The sequence below is a fragment of the Simochromis diagramma genome, unplaced genomic scaffold (assembly GCF_900408965.1).
Source record: "Simochromis diagramma unplaced genomic scaffold, fSimDia1.1 OVJJ01000343.1, whole genome shotgun sequence".
NCBI lineage: Eukaryota > Metazoa > Chordata > Actinopteri > Cichliformes > Cichlidae > Simochromis > Simochromis diagramma.
Genome location: NW_024386831.1, coordinates 3,027,985 through 3,047,817, shown reverse-complemented (window position 1 = coordinate 3,047,817; position 19,833 = coordinate 3,027,985). Strand labels below are relative to the sequence as shown.

The window sequence follows — 19,833 nt, the reverse complement described above, 5'->3', positions numbered from 1 at the left end:
ATTATGTTCATGTTATGATATCTAAAACTCTCTTGATTGAGGACCCAACAAATAGAGACAACAAATAAGAATCTTAAAGATGGTTTGTGAGAACAAGATTGAAGTTGGCAGAACAAATCCCAACCACGAGGGAAGATAACAAACAATTTGGTATCTGCATCATATTTTAAAGATGCTTCTCGATTCTATCTGGTTGTGAAACTTCTATAACATCAGAAAATTGTCTTTGTTCTTTCAAACATAGGTTTAGCTTGATAATTGCCTCTAATCATGTACGATATAACAAACAACTTTCCCCAAAGAACAAAAACTGCAGTTCCTTTAATGGCCACTTGAGCCTGGCTCCAGCAGTGAGTCAGTCCCCATAGACTCCCATGTTAAAATGTCCAACTTTACAGCAAAAATAAACATGTTTACAGCCTGATACAAAAACAGTTTTGTTCTCTATAACCAATCCCCAACTTCATCACAGCTGCATGAGAGTTGATTTTTCCTCCTAACTCACTATCTGGATACTAGTAAAGCTTAAATCTAGGGATGTAACTGCTTTAAATATGGTGTCAATATAGAGCTGGAGTCCCTGAACTGGACATTTTTTGGAGCATTTTTAATGGAAACTGCCTAATAACATGGCAATTCAAGAAGGTTCGGTGAGTGAAATTCTAGTAAAGATCCTTCTTCAAAAAAAGAAAAAAAAACAAGAAACTCAGTGAGTCCATCCTACCTGACCACCAGGTGTACTTAAATAGAATTTTCATGTATCTGTACTTTACTAGAGTATTTATTTTACTCCCCATATCTTTACATAAATATCTATAGTATCTACTGTCTTAGGTTTAATACATTTGAGGGAAGTATTTATCTCCCAGCCCTGCACGCCTTCAAACATCAAACACATTTGAAGCTAAATGGAGGAAACAATGACACATAAAAGAGAATCCTATCGGTGTATCTGTGCTTATCAGTTACAAAGAGATGAAAGAGCAAAAACCACATAACTTGTCCACCATTCATGGTGCTATACTCTGGGGTTAAAGTAGGCCAGAATGATCTGGATTGGTGGTCACAGCACTACAAATGATCTTAGGGTACCCCCACCTGCCATATCCCACTTCAACCCCTAACTGTGCTCATTTTCCTGTTTAGGTATTGAGGCAGAGCCACATTCTACAACGTATGTGACAGCAAATAGATCAAATTCTCTCGCTTTCTCTCTGCTCACGTTCTGCATAGCAGTGTTCAAAATGAGTACATTCACTAGAATCAGATAGATAGATCTGATTCTAGTGAATGTACTCATTTTGAAATACACAAATATTGTGTATTTAGAAATACACAATATAATATCTCTGACACAGAGGAAGTACCGGCAGCACTGGTAGGTGCAGTTCATATGTGGGAACTTTTATGTAATGGACCGGTGTTTTATTCTTCTGTTTCTTAGCACTAACTACCAAGTATCTGTGTCTGATACACTGAAAAAGATTACAGAGGCAGCTTGCTAAAAAAGCTAGTGAACATTACCTGATACTAAATATGGTCACTTCTGGCTCCAAAAAAAGTAACACGGCAGCAGCCAGCACACTGTTGTTGAAACCGGTGAGCGATATCATGGTGGCTGCATCCAGCTTTCACATAAACAGTATACCTTTATATATATATATTTAAGCCACATAAACCCTCCCTACACTCTTATACCTCATGGGGCGATCGTGGCTCAAGAGTTGGCAGTTTGTCTTGTAACCGGAAGGTTGCCAGTTCGAGCCCTGCCTCAGACAGTCTCAGTCGTTGTGTCCTTGGGCAAGACACTTCACCTACCGCCTACTGGTGATGGCCAGACGCGCCGATGGCGCGATATGGCAGCCTCGCTTCTGTCAGTCTGCCCCAGGGCAGCTGTGGCTACAACTGTAGCCTGCCTCTATCAGTGAGTGAGTGAATGAATAGTGGAATTGTAAAGCGCTTTGGGTGCCTTGAAAAGTGGTATATAAATGCAATCCATTATTATTATAAAACCTATTATAACCACTTAAAATCTAAAATAATAAAAAAAAATACCTATAAGAAACAGAAACCTGTGATATAATGAAATTCCGGCAATATAAATTTACAGATAAATCTGCAATGTAGCAAGGAATACTATAGTCTATGGTTCATGTTACTCAGACCTCCATCCATCCACAGCCACTGAGCAAAAAAACTGACTTGTGACAGATTGCTGATCCAAATTTCCACACAGCTCTCCACAAATTGCTTCCATTTTGGGATCAGCATTCAGGACAGATAAAATTAACACCTTAGATTTAGCACAGGAGCACACACAGCAACAAACAAACAAACAGGCAGGCAGAGATCACAGGCTGACAGAAACCTCACCATTCATGGTGGTTGTCCACGAAGGCAGACATGGGGCTGATCTGGACGGTGTACGTGTCATTAGCTGAATATTCAAACAGCCCATAGTATGGGTTGAACAGCTCTCTAGAGACCAAGAAGAAAAACTCTCTGGAGGGTCCGCTGTAGTCCAGCCTGCAACACACACACAAAATGAGAGTACACATGCATATGAACCTTGATGACTTTGGCCGATGATTGGATCAGAGGAGGAACGCATTTAGTGTTTATGGGATTTTGCAGCCTCACAATCACGATACTTCTGCACTGGAAACAAGAGACGGGTACAGGCGTATAAAATGATTTGTTGTTAAATTTGGTGACATTTAATTTCCTGCTATTGACCTTTTTTTTAAAGGGACACAATGTTTCCTTTGTTTTGTTTTATTTAAACTGACTATAAAAGCTTTATTAAGTTATTCTTCCGGTCCTAGATTCTCTCTCTCATGTACACAGTCAGCGCAGGTGAAACAATAACTGAAACATGAGGTCGATTTTCGGTTTTTGGCTGGTACGATGAAGGGCCTGTTCAGTTCATTTTTGCAATCCTGTATGCTGATGTTATAAACAATCATTCCTGCACTGTGGCGATGTGCGTTAAACATTATGCTTTGAAACTTGAGATGAGAACAGAAAACTCTACCCTGCATGAGGTGAGCAAACATCTCGTGTTATTAAGAACAGTAACGCCAATGAAATGGAGGTAAATGTGTTTCTCTGACCCGTCCTCGCCTACAAAGCTGACGTAAAGCTTGCTCCTCTGCAGGTCTTTACGGGAGTAGCACATGATCTGGTTAAAGGCGTCCTCCAGAAGGTGATCTCTGCGTATGATGAGCCTGGGGGTGCACACACACACACACACACACACACGCACGGTTATAGAAACAGAGCGCCAACTATAAACCACTACCGATGAAAACATACAATCATCTTTTGATTAAAACAGTCCGCACTGAAATACACTGCTGAAAATAAAATATTAAAGGAACACCTTTTAATCAGAGTATAGCATCAAGTCAGCTAAACTTCTGGGATACTGATATGGTCAGAGGGGGTGTTAATGAAATTAACAACAGGTGAACTAGAGGAGCATCAGTGAGACAACCCCCACAACACAAACGGTTTTACAGGTGGGGGCCACTGACATTTTTTCCTTCCTCATTCTTTTTGATTGTTTTTCCTCTAGTTTTGCATTTGGCTAGGTTCAATGTCACTACGGGTAGTGTGAGGTGATACCTGGACCCTAGTTGCACAGGTAGTCCAGCTCCTCCAGGATGGCACATCAATATTTTAGAGATATTTTATAAATCCAGAGGCGACAGAGACTTCGGAGTTTTGCCTCCTGAAATGTGGAACGAGTCAGGCAGTCTTCATTTGTTGCTGACTTTAAAACTCGTTTAAAAAGAGACATTTTCTCTTTGGCTTTTAATCCAGTGTTGTTATCTGTCTTAAACTCTTGCCCTTCGTATGTGCCTGTACTATTTCAAATGTTCCCTAGGTTCTATGAATTAACTTATAGCTGATTAATTGCTTTATTCTTGTTCTCTCATTTCTTGTACAGCACTTCTGTCAGCTGTTATGTTGTCTTTTAAGTGCTTTAGAAATAAAGTGATGATCAATACGTCATTACAGTCTCAAGAGCAGGAGGAGATCCCAGGGAGATGGGCAGGTACTCTAGGAGAGCTGGACAGGCCCGTAGGAGGCTCAACACATCAGCAGGACCAGTATTTGCTCCTTTGTGCAGGAAGGAACAGGACGAGCACTGCCAGACACATGCTAGACGCACTGTGTCCTGGGTTCTTCCTGGTGCATGACAAATGCCCTGACTGCAAGAGTATGCAGGCAGTTCCTGCGAGATGAAGGAATTGTTCTTCATCTTGCAGGAACTCCTCTTGAGCATTTTGTGTGAGTCCATCCAATGCCATGAGGCTTTGCCTCAGACTGACCAGGTGCTCAGTGATGTCCAGATCTGTTAGGAGATCCCCCAGGACACCAGCCGTCCTCTCATTAGGATTATGGGGGCGTTAGAAACTACGAAGTACTATTTTTAGTTGGTGCAATTCAATTTCATCAGAATGGAATAGTATCACTTTTTCACTTTGATTTTTGGGGTTTCTTTATATTCAGCCCTCTATAAGTCAATCATTTTAATTTCCATCAAACGATGTGACATTCACGTATTACCCAGTCCATATCATTATTGATATCCAGCATGATTTTTTTCCTATTGAGGTCTGAGGTATGTTCATACTGTTCCTTTAATTTTTTTTGAGCAGTGTATATGTAAAGCCTAAATTTAGGGTTATACCTAACGCTAAACCCGTGATGGTGTGCCTCCTGAAATTTAATTCGCCCTCCTACCGGTTTATGATTTTGAACAGAACATGCAGTTTTTATTCATAAATAACATTTTTTATTTTAATTTAGAAATCAGCATTCATTAATTCATCTTTTTGGAGCTTTTAGACCTACTTGACTTTCCCCGGTCCCTGTCCATAACCCTTTGTCTCCAGCTTTCGATAGAAGTTCCTCAGTTTGGCCTCAAAATCTCGTTTATAGGGAGCCGGGGCGCGGGCATTAGCTCGCTGGGTACCTGAGATGTAAATGACAGTAAAAAGCACAATGAATGCAAAGCAAGAGACAGAGCAAGAACAAAAAGAGGAGCACAGACGAGTAAAGACAGATAAATGGATACAGGGAGACAGAAATAAAATTAAATCTGAATGTTCCCGAGCAGAAATTGAGTAAAGCTTGAGTGATTGTGTAGACAATCAGAAATAGCACATGCAGGTTAATCCTGGATTGTTTTGGGGGGATTTTTTTTGTATCAGACTGTTAAAGCTTTTATTAATTTTAGAGCAAATACACATCTCAGTGATCAGAGCTCAGCTCAGCATAAAGAGGTGAAAAGAAAAACACTAATAACAGCGCTGCAAAGAAAATGTTTGTTTTGAACCAAGTCTGACAAGGACGCATTCCAAAAAGCTTCTTTGAATAAAGTGTGCTGGATTTTTATCGAAACAATTTCTCTTAAATAAAGTACATTGTTTCGAGAGGTGGTAAGTGCTTTGCAGCTTTTTGTGTTTTCTATCAGGGTGTGTGGCTCCCTTTATCTGTTCCTGTCTCCTTTCAGTGTCATCCTGCAGAGAATTATGACAAAATGCTGGAGCATAAGTCTGAAACTCTCAGCATCGACAGCATAGGGGGAGGATGTTTTAGCAACACCGGTGGGCTGGCAGGAGAAGAAAAAGAGATGAACAGCCTGGTGGAGCTTTGGGATAAAATATATTCCAAATATGGAAGGTGGGTCAGCGCAGATAAAACCACACATAAAAACTAAAGCCTGAAAGTACCTTGGTGCTTTTATATCCGAACGTGGATCGAAACTGGAAGTCAAGGCCAAGAAAACCAAAACTACAGACACAGTTTCCAGATTGAAACCAGGATGAAGACTCATTCTCATCTTAATATTGAGGTTGGACAGCTGACTTTGTGTGGTGGGATTAATCTTAAAGGATGCTACTTTAATCCCAAATCATCAACACGCAGTGTCCAGGCAGGAGAGTGAGCTCTGTGTTCAGCATCTGCAGCTCTTAACACAGATTTGTCTTGAAATCATCTCTCGCTTTCTTTCTCTGTCTCTTTTACTTTGAATAAGCAAGAACCTCAGAGGCAAATAAAGCCAATCCAGAAGTCTCAAAAGTGCAGTTCCTCTAGTGGCCACTTGAGGCTGACTCTAAAGGTGAGTCAGTCCACAGACTCCCATTTAAAAAAAGTCAAGTTTAAAGCACAAATAAACATGTTTACAGCCTTCCCAAAAATCCGAGGCATTCTTTACAAATATTATGGGATCACAAGATCAGCAGGTTTTCTAGGTAATGGTGAAAGAAGACATGAGACTAAAATCTCCCGGACTGGACGTTGGACCAACAGATATCCAGACTCAGAAGTGTTGTTACACTTTAGCAACGTCACAGTTACATCATTGTTACTGCGCTGTTACAATGTAACAAGACAGAAGTTACAGAACAGTTACACTGCAGATACACCATAGCTGCGGGTAATTACACCATAGATACAACATAATTTTACTGCAATGACTACAACTGCACAGGAGCTACACCATAACATGTCAAAGTTACACTTGTGATGACACAGTAAATACACCATAAATATGCTGTAGTTACTCATCATTACTCATATAATTTAGGTATATTGATTATAAACTGTTAATAAAGTTTATTATGTAAGACAGCATATACACGAACATTTTCATTTTACAGTTTTTATTATATAAAAGTGAGAATTTAATAAATGCTGGGCTGATGCAGACAAGGAGTGAGACAGAGACTCACCGGGGGAGCTCTGTGGAGAGGAGAGGCAGTAACCTGGGTGGAGTAATGGCGGTACATATGACATCACCTCCTCCTCAAATAAGCTGAAGATGAGAGAGAGAGAGAGAGAGAGAGAGAGAGAAAGAGACACACACACAGAGAACACTGTCAGACAGCACAAAGGAAATGATACGCCTTCAGGCAGCGTTAGTCCTCACAAACACACACACACACACACACACACACACACACACACACACACACACACACACACACACACACACACACAGGGTAGCAGGAATGCAATATTGTGGGTTGCTTATATATAAAATCAGGCAGGCTGCAAAGCCAGCCGCTTCACATGAGTCAGCAAGTAATTATGACTGTAAATACTACTTGTAGGTCAAATAATCATGTGTGATGTCCACAAATATTTTACTTCAGAGGCAAAAAGGTGACACAAGGTACCAATTTATGACATTTCATAAGTGGTGATCATTTTGACCAGCAGGCTCTGTCCCCACACAGACACACCTGCAGGACTCACACACACACACACAGGGTAGCAGGAATGCACAGACACACCTGCAGGACTCACCTCAGCAGCATGACGAGGTCAGCGTCACTGGAGAGGCGAGCCAAGCCGTTGACTCCCTCGCTGCGAATAAACTGCACTTTCTCCCTGCAAACACACACACACTTTAGGGGGCTAACCAGATGCAGTCCATCAAGATTAAAGGTTAAACGTGTTCAGTTTGACTGATGGCGATAATGGAGGCGCGGGAGGCCGGACTGAGACAGAGATGGAGACTGAGAGAGAGGCATACTTGAGCGAGTGGTTCCTGGCGAGCTCAGGCTGCCTTTCCTGCAGGATCTCAAATATATTGGGTTGCCGTAGAAACGCCACTATCTTGTCATTGTAGGCTGGAAGAAAAAGAGGAGAGAATCAGCATGTGTGATTTCACTTTATTCTTGCATCCACACGTGGAAGTTTAAGTCTGTCCGACTCACCCACAGGCACCACGTCGTGGTACTGACTCCGACTGGAGCCGCTGAAGGTGCTGGAGGGGCGGGGCAGGACGGGCGGGTTGGTTTGGCGAGAGTCATCCACCACCTGTGACAACAGTAAACACTACAGTTCAGGTCGCATCCTAGTTCTGGGACCGACCCACCAGTTGGGAACAACAGCAACTCAGCCACAAAGTGGTAGACCACATAAACCCACACAGCGGTTGCTGAGGGGCATAAAGCACTGAGGTTACCAACTTTCTGCCAAGTCAAACGCTACAGACCTCCAAGCTTCATATGGCCTTCAGATTAGCTCGTCTGCCTTGACATGTGCATAGAGGGCTTCATGGAAAAGGTTTTCATGGCTAAGGAGCTGCAGCCAAGCCTTACATCACCAAACAAAAGTGTCAGATGCAATGCTGTAAAGCACGGTACCACTGGACTCTAGAGCATTGGAGACATGTTCTCTGTAGTGATGAACGCTTCTCTGTCTGGCAGTCTGATGGATGAGTCTTGGTTTGGTGGTTGCCAGGAGACGGTACTTGCCTGACTGCATTGTGTCAAGTGTAAAGTTTAGTAGGGGAGGGGGGATATGGTGTGGGGACTGTGAGCCAGGCCTTCTCATCCAACATCAGTGTCTGACCTCACAAATGTGCCTCTGGGAGAATGTCCAAAATTTCCCATAAGCCTTCCCTGAAGAGTTGAAGCTGTTACAGCCCGGCCGATATCACATTAGACGCACACATTTTCATGTGCATGTGTCAGACCTAGACCTGGTGCAATGATGCTGGAGAGTTTGGAGCGTCTTAATACTGCAGATATAAACTGTGAGTTCACCCCATAAAAGCAGCTAAACGTTATGACTGCACGTGTCACAGAGCATCATTTTAGATCCCCAGCATCCTTTACATGTTGAATTCCAGATGCTTCCATTTCAGATTTCTCCCCACAGGTAGCACTAATAGAGCGACACTCTCATTTATCATATCCACTTTTTATTTTAAACAAAGTCTAACCCAGGAAGTCATCTCATTTCTCTTTAATATTTTCTTCAGTTCAATTAGTCTACTGTCATTACAAGGAAAGTCACGAGCAGGCTCTCCTTTGTTTAACTACCTTACCTTGATATATTACTGTCACACGGTCCTGGCTCATGCCCTCGTCACCTCTCGTTTGAATTATTGTAATTATTGTAATTTTCTTTGGACCACCAAAACAGAAAACCCTGCAATCGTCTCCAAATGGGACAGAACTGCAGCAAGAGTCATCGCCTGCACCCAGTTTGCTGACCACATTACAGCTACTCTCATCAGCTTCACTGGATCCCGATTCCTCAACACCTCCTATACAGTAGGATTTGAAATGTGTTTTAATATTGGTCTTCTTTTTAATTTTGTGTTGCACAGGGCCCTTGAGTACTTTAAAAGGCACCAAAAATAAAAAAGTATTATTATTATTACTCCAAGCAACAGGTAACATCTTTGCCACTAAGACAGCTCTCAAACTGACCTCCGGCTCTCTACACCGTTCTTGCTGGTTCAGAATAAAGACAAAAGTCCAAAAATTGAACCATCTTTCTTCTTTTGCACTATTTACACCTTAGAAACCATCAGATGGGTCCGATTTGAGACCTCGGAGCCTTATGTTTGACACCGCAGCTGCAGAATCTCACACAGCTGGACACATCTGAGATTCTCCCTCTAATAGTGAGCATTACTACCTTGATAATACCTTGACATGACTCTTGTTACGAGATGCTGTTATATAAACTAGAAGTGAGCTTCTGTGGCACTTTTTACTCTATATTAAAGCTGCTGTGACGCATCCTTGATGGCACCAACACAGGTGACGCCAACATTCAGAGTTCATGGACCATTTTTCAGTTTCAAACTGGCCTCTCTAAACATGCAAACCCTAAGCGTGCTCCAGGCAATGAGTGCTCTGCAGCAATGGCGAGTCTCTCACCTCCCCGGCACTGTGGCTGCGCTGGCGGCTCAGATGCTGGCGGTGGGCCAGCAGCCCGGTGGAGCGAGAACTCTGGAGGGGCAGCCGCGGGTCGATGAAGGTCGTGGAGCGACAGTTATGATCCACGAAGAAAGGCTGAGGGTTGAGGCGCACATAAACTAATCAGAAAATGTCACACGCAGCGCAGTGAAGGTGAAAACGGGCGTCATCGAGTGGCATACCTTCCCAGTGTGGTCGTGCTTCATCTCCCAGCCCCGGGGAAGCTCCAGCTGCTTATTGGAGAACATGTTGAGGAAGGTGACGAGGTCGCGGTTGTGCTGGTAGCGCTCGAAGAAGTGAGTGTCTCGACGCACCTTGCTGATCATGTGCTTCAGGCAGGTGTTACTCGTAAACATGCGATAGGCACTCTGAGGGGAGGTCATCAGGAAGCGACAGGGGAACCAATGAGAGAAACAAGAGTGGGGTTATTTCAATGGTATGATGCTATTTTCCTTTTTTATCTGAGACATACTGTTATTCAGGGTTTTTCCTACATGATCAGTGCAGTATCAGTACATCAGGTTTGAAAATAACAGTGTACATGGAGTTGAATGTGGAGTTTTCCAACAGCTCAAGCAGTTAAAAAGCAGAAGTTATAAAGATCTTTATGTTGTATAAGAGGAAGAAGAAACAGATTAAACTAACGTCAACACATCACATGGAGCTAAAGGGGGCAGACTATAAGAGTCTCAATATCCCTAATATTAGTGACTACCCTGACAGAGGTCCCTTATGACCCCAGCCAAATATGTCAATGTGCTGATGTGATATTTGGAGTTCTTTATAGATCCTGGCCCATTTCTTAAAATACTACACTTATATTTTCTTCTTTCTAATCACTTTATTGTGATGTTGTGCAGGGAAGTATGACTAACTGAATGAGAACAGAGTGTGCGTAATTCCCAACATCTCCACTCCAGATGTTTGCTCAGATTTAGTTTGAAGCATGGAAGCAAGAAAAGATGAAAAACAGCCTGACTCTGATGACCTCATTGTAACGTGTTGTTGATCACTTGTCACTGATGCTGGCATACATATACAGAAGAAAAGAAAACGATCTGTAACAAATAACAGGTGACGATGTAATCTGTCAACTAGTAGTTTCTGAAACTAGGATAGCTAAGCAGAAACATGAGCCTAAATGGTTTTTGGTGACCTTGCGTATGTTAGATCTGCTCTACAGGTGTGTTGGACTGACAGGGTTTGAATGCAGCACGGTGAAGAAGTCGGGGCTGCACAGGAACTTGGCGCTGGGCGACTGGAGCAGCAGGGAGAGACGCGAGCGGCCGCTGGAGTGCGCGACGCCGCTTTCTCGTCTGTATTCTGAAACAGAAACGACATCCAGTCAAAGCCTGAGACACCAACCAAACCGACCACAGCAGCTTATGTCAGGAAAACACGCTCTAACAGCACATGCTGAGTTTAAAGACAGTTAGTAATCACACGTCTACAACTCTGCATGAGTGATATGACAAAGAAAGCTGCTCTTCTCACATCTCTTCATAACAAATAACAGTATCATGGCTACCAGTAGCAATTCTGAGGATGAATCATCTTCCAGAGGTGACTCATTTAATTGCACAAATGTTTCCTCGTAAAATCTCTCGTCAATGAAACCTTTAATTACTGCATTTGTCTGTGAGATGAACTAACCAGAAATGGAGTGTGGCATCAGTTCGCTTTCAGGTTCAGGAACCAGGTCGACGGAGCTTTCCTCTGACCGATCGCTGTTGGTGATGGTCCTCCTGATGCTCTGATATCTGTCATCAAACAGTGACTTTAGCTTTTCAGTTGCTCCCCAAAGGAAGCAAAGACAATGAAGCATGCATAAGCTTTCTTCTTCTGAAAGTGTGAGAACTTCTGTTTATTCACAGGTACATTAGCTTAAAAACAGGCAGATTATAAAAAACAAAAACAAAGAGATATCTGCAGGTCTCACCAACATACACAGATCGGTCTCACTGTTTTATTTAGAACCCACTTTCTATTTAATGATAGGAACCCTTGGCTTAATCAAGGATTTGCACCACTTCACACCACTGGACACTTCCAGATGCTTCAGGTTACCTGTTATCTGTTACCTCAAAGCTAAAAAGACCAAAACAGTGGACCGTCTGGAAAATATTTCTTCCATTAGGAAAATATGTTTCTGAAAACATCTGGATCTCTTTTACTTTAGATCAACAACAAGTGATTAAAAACGTCTGTGGGAGTTTCTAGAGACAGAAATCTGAAGCTTGGTCACCCATTAAACATCTACAAAGGTGTTCAAGGAGCTTTCAGGCCTCGGTTCAGTAGTTAACAGTGTCACATGTCAATCAGTGGCATCCTGTACTCTTACTGATAATTACTTCTATCACTCACCGCAATTTAAGAAGAGGTTAACTCAGGACCCGCCCACTTTTGCATCTGTATGCCATTGACTTTTTGTGTTATCTGCATTAGACGTTAATTTCTTGAGTTAAACTACAGTTACTTGGGGGGTAAACTGATTTCTTTAACGTTATCTAGATCCCGGTCCTCCTTAAGCTCCCAGTCCTCGGAGAAAGTTCATGATTTCTCCCCTCAAAGCCCACCTGCGGTTCAGCTGCTCCATCTGCTGAATGGAGTTGGAGCGGGTCAGGCCCTGTGGGGCAGGAGGTCCGGTGGGCCGCTGCCACGTGGTGGTCCTGTTGACGTGGTCCACAAAGAAAATCCTCCCATGGCTGTCGATCCGGGCCTCCCAGTCTGAGAGGCAGTTAAAAATGGAGATAAAGCAGGTGTTTAATGGCTTGAACTGAATGTAACTGTTGAAAGTAACACACTTCAGGAATTTAATTTTTAATCTGAAATGAGGAAAATGGATAAATGTGTGTTTACGTCGGGAATCACTGCATCCATGATGTCATTCTGTGGCTGATTTGGGGTTTCAAAGTGTTTGTCAGGCTGACTCAGTGCGACGCATGTGAACAACAGATGTGGACGCGGGACGGTCGCGTGAATAGAAACACACACTGCCGCACACTGAACAGTACAGGGCATGCAGACACACACACACTCACTGGGAGGCAGAGGCTCGTCCACACGTTGGTATCGGTGGATGTCGTGACGCACAGAAGGAAGTGAACGCACAGGATGTCCATTAACGTGAGCACCTGAGCACAGGAAACACACAGCACACAGAGGGAACTTTGTTTTAACTTGGGATGAAAATGTCATGGGTTGTAATGTCCAACAAAAACTGTGGTGACCGACTTTTGGAGATTTGTGTAAACGAGACTACCTTCCTCTCCTTCTGTTTCTGTGGTAACTTGTTCTGAATCTGCAGACCCCGCCTCCTCAGATGGCTTTGCCTCGCCTTCCTGTTGTTCAGCCACGCCCCCTGCAGCCTGCAGACTCAGCCTCCTCACGCTGATCTCCTCCACCTCCTGTTGCTCGCTAGTTGGTGGTGGCGGCGGTGCTTCAGCTTCAGCAGCGGCACCTTGCCCGCCCCCTTCACCATCTACAGCCTGATTGGTCGGCGGTGCGGCAGAGTCTGTGTCTCCCCCTGGATCTATGGCGGTCTCTGCTCCCTCCTCTGCTTCCTAGAAAATATAAGGGTTTAAAGAGATGGCAAAATAATCACAAAATCATTCAGTCACATATATACAGATATGAAAGGAGTCCATAGCTCACGGCATGAGGCAGAGCTGGCTCCGTAACCAGGGCAACAAAAGTTTGACTCCATGCAAATATGTGTCAGTGCGTAGGCGTCGCATCTCAAAAAGAAACAATCATGGAAGATTTGTGATAAAAATTCAGTGGAAAATGGAAACAGATCACTGGTTCCCACTCACAGTCTGTTCCCAGAACATCTCTATAGGGACAAAACAAGACAGACAAAAGACCTCCATGGGCCTGTGTACAGCATTAGCCCACCACACGACAGTGAAAGCAGGGTGGCAGTGGTGCATTAGATCTCTGTGTCCTTTAATAAAAGAACCAGAACCACAAGATCCTGCTGTTCTGTTTGAGCACTGCGGGAAAACTAACGGCACTTGGGCTGCACATTAAAAATGAAACAAATGGAGAAACTCTTCTTCAGAGGATTTAACCACAGTGGCATATTTTCATATCTGACATATATGTTCATATTCTGATGTGCTTTGGCTAAGCCTCAATGATCGAGGTGTGGCTCTGACGAGAAGCCAAGAACACTGCACGTCAGAGATGGGGCCAGCACATGCTGCTTATCTTCGTTTTTTTATTCTGAATGAGACTGAATTTACAAAATAACTGGGACCGTGAACTCTTTAAGAAAGTGTTTGCTGTGGTTATAGTGCAAGCCAGCCAAAGGATCATCTTCCCATACGCTTCTTTTTAAAAGAAGAGGTGTCGCCCCCTGCTGGGGGACAAAGGCACTTCCTTGCTTAATTTTTCAGACACTCAGTGAACTTTACTTAGTAATTAATTAAATGTACAGCAGACTTTCCACACTTACCAGCTGTCCACTCTAAAAGTGTGGGAGTGTTAAAAACTGCAGTTCCTTGAATGGCCACTGGAGGCTGGCTCCAAATGTGACTCAGTCCTTATAGACTGCTGTGTTAAAATGTCAGATTTTACAGCAGAAATAAACACATTTAACTAGAATCTAAATTTAGAGTTTAATTACAAGAGGACTGTGCTTTTAGTTTTCTTAGATGCACTAGCAGATATGTCCATCAGTGTGCCATATCCATCCAGTATTTGGACGCAGGACGCAAACCAAGCTTACTGGGGTTTCATCTGGATATGGACACTCCTGGCTGCTAAAAACTTGGCAATGACCACAAATTATAACAGGACGTGGCAAAAAAGTCTACACTTCCAATTGCAATTGAGATCATAAAGTCATCAGCAGTGTGAAAAGCTGAGTAAGTTTCTCATATGCTTTTAGCTAGCAAGTTAACTTCTTTTGCTCCCTGATGGCAGATTTAGGCAGTGACACTGTGTTTGTGTGCGAAGTGCATCTAAATTCAACAAATACTTCTGGTGGTTGGAATGAATAACTTTTTGTGTTTTAATGTTTTTGCAGGAATGGTTCAAACAAAGCAGTAAATTTTGCTCCCGTGAACGCACCACAGCGGTGGTCAGTGTGACTGGACAGCTGTCTGAAGATGAGAAGACCGTCTGGGGGGCTGTTGCCATTGAGCAGCTATCGATCTCTGATAAGGGCTCCTCGCCAGCCATCCTTCCTTGCTCAGGAGCGTCTCCACCTTCTGGCAAAGCATCATGGGACGCAGCCTCTGTGAATGGAACCTCTTCCACTTCAAGGAAAACATCCTGCTCCAAAACATCCTCTAAGTCCATGCCAGCAACGGCCTCTGCGGCCGCCTGGGCCTCGGGGGCCGTGTCTTCTGCCTTAGCACCTCCACCCACTGGCCCCGCCTCCAACACAGACCCCACCGGTCGCTCAGGCTCCTGCTGCCCCTCAGTGTCGTCTTCATCAGTACCACGGGCATCAGGAGGCTCTCCGTTCATTAGCAGCGGCGACAGGGGTACCGGAGTGATGTCATTGGCTCCGGATCTTTCTTCATCCTCGTCTGAATCGATATGCAGCATGGCGCTCAGCCTTGTGTGTGTCGGGAAACTAGAGCGCAGTTTAGGTGAGGCGGCACCCAGAGGTCGTTCACCAGGTCCTTTAGGGGCCTCAATAGCATCCAGACTCTCACTGAATGACCCCTGGAGCATTTCATGACCTGCAATGCTTTCAGTATCCCCAAATCTGCCCTCTGCTCCGATGAAAGGCAGCTCCTTTTCCAGACAGGCTGCGGTAGCGCCTTCCCCCGTGCCCTGGGAGCCCTGGGAGCCCGTAGGAGAGAGGCCTGCTGAGACCAAGCCTGGAAGGTGATGAGGCAGGTCTTCATCATCAGAAGGAGTCCCTGGAGCTCCATTCAAGGATGAAACACCGATGATGGAGTCAGGAGAGGCACCTACAGCCGGGAGAACATGTTAGTGAAAACAAATTCCAAGAAAATGTGAAGTCATGAATATTTAACCACAGCTGAGAGGCAAACTTACCATCCGGTCCTGTCGAGGTGAGCTCAACTTTGAACTGCAGCTGTCCACTAACGTGCTCAGTGGGCAAGCGTCGACACAGAGAGAAACTGACCGGCTGGACTCTGCACAGTTAAAGAAGCAAAAAAAGAGAGACCTGTGTGTCTTTTACACTGCACACACAGATAAAGTACACATGAAGGTCTGTTTTTGTGTGCGTGACTCTATGAGTGAGCTCCTACTCGCCTGTGTCTGCACATTTTCCACCTACCCGGGTATTTTTTCAATGAGCCGCTGCACAGGGATCGTAAGCTGGCCAAGGAAGCGCTTGATGATCGGTCGGCTCTTGGCAAACTTGTCCTTCACTTCAATATAGAGGATGTCCGTCATCAGGGCCACGAATGTGTATTTCTGCAGAGAGGCAAAAGCATCGATGTGCAAAAAAACGAAAGAGGGAAACACATCATGAGTTTGATGCTAGAAGTATTTCAAAAAGACAGTCTTACTGGAGATTATGGGGTGCAAGCAGAAAACTCAAGGCACTTTATCTTTAGGTTAGCCAAAAGCCAAAAACAGACCAATATCAGTCTGTATTAAATACCAATCCTGGATGCCAGTCTATCAAAACCTGGGGCATGATATAGTCCCCTGTTTTAATATAAATGCATTTAATTAACAGTAGTGCAAAGTAGCATTCAAAAAGAGCTTGAAAAAGTTTAAACGACGTCACCTCTCCATGCCAGACGGGGTTGGTGGTGTTAGCGATGATAGCTGATCGGCGTTCCTGCCCGTGATGGCTGAAGACGGGGAACACGCTCCTCTTCCCTGGGTGGATTGACATCTTCAGGTACGGATCAGGATTAAAAAACATCCCCTTCTTCAGGCCAGTAGCACGCAGGTCTGCAACAAAACAGATGACGAGAGAGACGAATATCAAAGCAAAGGATTGTTCTCGCTCCTTTGCTTGTGCACGGCTTGACCTGCAGATGCATCATGGCTAACAAAGGCGAGTGGTTTGGGTAAGTGAGGTGGACATCCCATTCTTTTAAACTAATTAAACTGAACCTGATATCATCACTGGGAAACTGATAAAAACTTCAGAGTCTCTCTGGTGGGGAAAAAAACCCTTCAATACCAAGGCCTCTGTGTTTACTCGAGTTTACTCTATTGTTTCCCAAAGGGACTGTAAGACACAGATGAAGATAAGATGGATCACTCGGTTAAAATCCAAGCATCTGTTCTGGGATTTATGGTGTAGCTCTTCCAGATTTGGAAATATTTAAAAAGAGGCATTTAGCAAAACTGCTAAACTCACCCGTCAAAGTGAAGCTGATCAGTTTACGAGGATGTTCGACTCCGACCTGCTCAGCCAGCCCTTCCACCTGAGATAGAAGAGACAACGTCACACTTTAGATGCTATAAAACACATGGAGCACATATTTTCCAAGGACCACAAACACACACACACGTCCTACTGAATTCACAGGAATTGAAATCATAACTGTGGACACGACTTTGAAGGTTGAGGGAATAAATTAGAACTGAACGCAGACAGCAGTGCATCAGCGAGGAGCCAAATCTCAGCATTTATGTGGGATTGATTACGGTCACAGACGACTCAATATTGAGTCATCAATCAACTGAAAAGTATGAAACATGCCATATAAACCACCGTGAGGCTCCATTATTGAGAATGATAAATAACAGGATTTCTTAAGGCAGACAGTGAGCCAATGAAGGCAGTTCATTGTTTGATAGCTCAACGTGCAGAAACGTGAAATAAATGGCTTCGAAATCAGCCCTGCATACTGAAATATCCAAAAACCACCCACATCTGCTATTTTCAGAAACTGGAGAAGGTCCACGACTCCTGAGTAAAGCTGATCTTCCTTTCAAAGGAGCACTTCCAGGCTTGCTGCTTGCTTTAGGTCATATCCTGGAAGTCCATTCTGACCGCTTCCATCTGAGCATCTGGGATTCTCTCCTGGTGTGTCACAACCATGAGTCTTCAACTCAGGTTTTATTTTAAAAACAGGAAGTGACAAAGAACCACGCCTGGTAAAGAAGGGTAGGTTTCCATTACTGCTGTCAAAAAACTCTCACAGACGATTTCCCACTGACTCAACTTTCATGTCTCCGACTCAGCGATCAAATGGTAGTTTGAGCTTGAGAATCCACAATGTCCAAGCGGAAACATGGTACATCCGGTCAGGAAGGCCGTGGGAACACCATTCAGAGCTGTTAGAGAGGAGTCCTGCTGCAAAATCCTCCTGTAAAGATCTCAACTTTGCGCAGCAGCTTTGTCAGAAATTCAAGAGTTCACGTTTAATACAGAGGACGAAATTCAGCACACATACGTACAAATACCAAGAACGGGAATCCCAGGAAAGCATCCACAAATAACAGAAACAGCTGGATGCAGTCCAGAGGTGTTAAAGGATATGAACTTGAAGGGGACATTAATGATATTTAAGTCTGGTTTGTTTTGTTGTTTTATGGTTGGAGCTATTACAATCACGATAATCATAACCAGCTATCTCCACCATATTCCAGACTTCACATGTATAAATCTCAGAGTGATTGATCAGTGCGATCCCTTCCTCACACACCAGGACTGCTGGGTTCTTCACAGTGATGCACGGGGTCGTGGCTCTCAGGGCTCCGCTCACTCCGTGGTAATACTTGAAACAGATCTTTGTCTCAGCTGCAGAGGAAGCAGAAAAGAGTTACAGCCCTTTAAAAACATCACATGGAAAAATCTTTAAAGCTCAGCTGCACCTGGAGGTTCATTCTAAATGTTCTCCTTTGATTTGGAGGTAATTTTTACACTCAGTGAGGTCTAAATCATCACTGGCGACCCATTTAGATCATTTTAAATATTTTATAGCAAGAACTGCAAGAAGTGCAGAGATACTTTTCAATAACCAACTTACGCTCCATAAAGTAGGGCCCGGGCTCGAGCCTCCACACGATCTGACCCTTCTGGGTGCCATTCACCCCTCTGTTCTTGCAGTCCCACACGTTGGATGGACTGGTTTCATCTGCAGGAGGGTAAATGTGTTAGTTCACTCTTGCTTTAGACACATCCGGCTCTTGCAGCATTTATTTTTAGACCAAAGAATGTGAGTTAAATCAAACAGCATGCTCTGCATTGTGCCGCTGCAGTGCAAAACTGTTCTGCCTTTCAGCGTGTTTAGTCTGCGGACTCTGTCTTCCAAAACACAAGTTTGCCTTTAATCAGTGAAATCCATTCCCAAAATAGCCTCCCTGTAACCTCCAAACAGAAGGACAAACTCCAAACTTCCTCTGAGTTAAAAACGGGGAGGGGGAATTCCGCTGTACGTAGCACTTTTGCGCACAGATTAATGAAGCACCAAACTCAGCTGACTGGTGGAAGTGTGTGTGTGAGCATGCCAGTGTGTCTGAAGGGGAGGCGAGGAGGGGAGGGCAGGTAGCTTATCATTGAATGTCTGCTTAGTCAAGGAAAGTGGTGTCTCCTCTGGGGTATAAGACCCCGGAGAAGGTAATGAAGTCCTGGCGGCCTTATGATCGATATGAAGTGACCTGACGCCCCACCAGGCACCGGCAGTTTGCACCGTCTCCTCCTCCCAGACAGTTTTCCCAACAAGGAAGGAAATGTCTGGAAAATGTAATCAGCTTATCCAGATGGGTTAAGTCTTAGAGGTCAACAGAAATTAAACTGATCGCCTGGTAAACAAGTTAAAACCATCACGAAGTCGAGTCCTTTATAGGAGTAATTTCACGCCGTCCAGAATTTACTGCCGTCTGTTGTGCGGCAGGTTTGTCTGACCTTTCCAAAACCAAAGGCGCCCATTGTTTTCTGAAGCTCATTATCCATCACTAACACAGTCCATCATGCTGACGAACAGCTCTCAGAGTTGGAGTTCTCCCTCAACGTCACTTTGTAATTATCTGGGGTAAAGAGACAACGTTCATTATTTGCTTCAGTGAACAATGAAAAGGCAAATTTATGACCGTGGCAGAGATCCCCGTGTTTAATGTGGTCAGAATATTTTTCAAAAACTATGTTAGAAACAAAAATTTAAACTTGAGTTGGAAACTGGGTTCACCATGACGCAGA

At 44.0% G+C, this 19,833-nt stretch overlaps 1 protein-coding gene across 6 annotated transcripts in view; it reads right to left on the bottom strand.

Annotated features, from left to right (window-relative positions):
• hecw2a (HECT, C2 and WW domain containing E3 ubiquitin protein ligase 2a) overlaps window positions 1-19,833 on the bottom strand; it is a 46,800-nt gene that overhangs the window by 12,845 nt on the left and 14,122 nt on the right. For 4 of the 6 annotated variants that reach the window (XM_040027476.1, XM_040027477.1, XM_040027479.1 and 1 more), the window contains exons 3-23: window positions 18,665-18,772; window positions 18,341-18,435; window positions 17,047-17,113; window positions 16,462-16,631; window positions 16,003-16,142; window positions 15,756-15,856; window positions 14,814-15,667; window positions 13,000-13,300; window positions 12,779-12,871; window positions 12,314-12,464; window positions 11,391-11,497; window positions 10,936-11,060; window positions 9,920-10,105; window positions 9,699-9,833; window positions 7,737-7,857; window positions 7,553-7,649; window positions 7,324-7,407; window positions 6,747-6,829; window positions 4,864-4,984; window positions 3,114-3,227; window positions 2,374-2,526 (exon numbers count right to left, since the gene is read on the bottom strand). In XM_040027476.1, coding sequence (XP_039883410.1) covers window positions 2,374-2,526; window positions 3,114-3,227; window positions 4,864-4,984; window positions 6,747-6,829; window positions 7,324-7,407; window positions 7,553-7,649; window positions 7,737-7,857; window positions 9,699-9,833; window positions 9,920-10,105; window positions 10,936-11,060; window positions 11,391-11,497; window positions 12,314-12,464; window positions 12,779-12,871; window positions 13,000-13,300; window positions 14,814-15,667; window positions 15,756-15,856; window positions 16,003-16,142; window positions 16,462-16,631; window positions 17,047-17,113; window positions 18,341-18,435; window positions 18,665-18,772 — 3,406 coding nt within the window. The remainder of the gene's footprint in view (window positions 1-2,373; window positions 2,527-3,113; window positions 3,228-4,863; window positions 4,985-6,746; window positions 6,830-7,323; window positions 7,408-7,552; window positions 7,650-7,736; window positions 7,858-9,698; window positions 9,834-9,919; window positions 10,106-10,935; window positions 11,061-11,390; window positions 11,498-12,313; window positions 12,465-12,778; window positions 12,872-12,999; window positions 13,301-14,813; window positions 15,668-15,755; window positions 15,857-16,002; window positions 16,143-16,461; window positions 16,632-17,046; window positions 17,114-18,340; window positions 18,436-18,664; window positions 18,773-19,833) is intronic. The other 2 variants (XM_040027480.1, XM_040027481.1) reach the window with 2 other exon arrangements.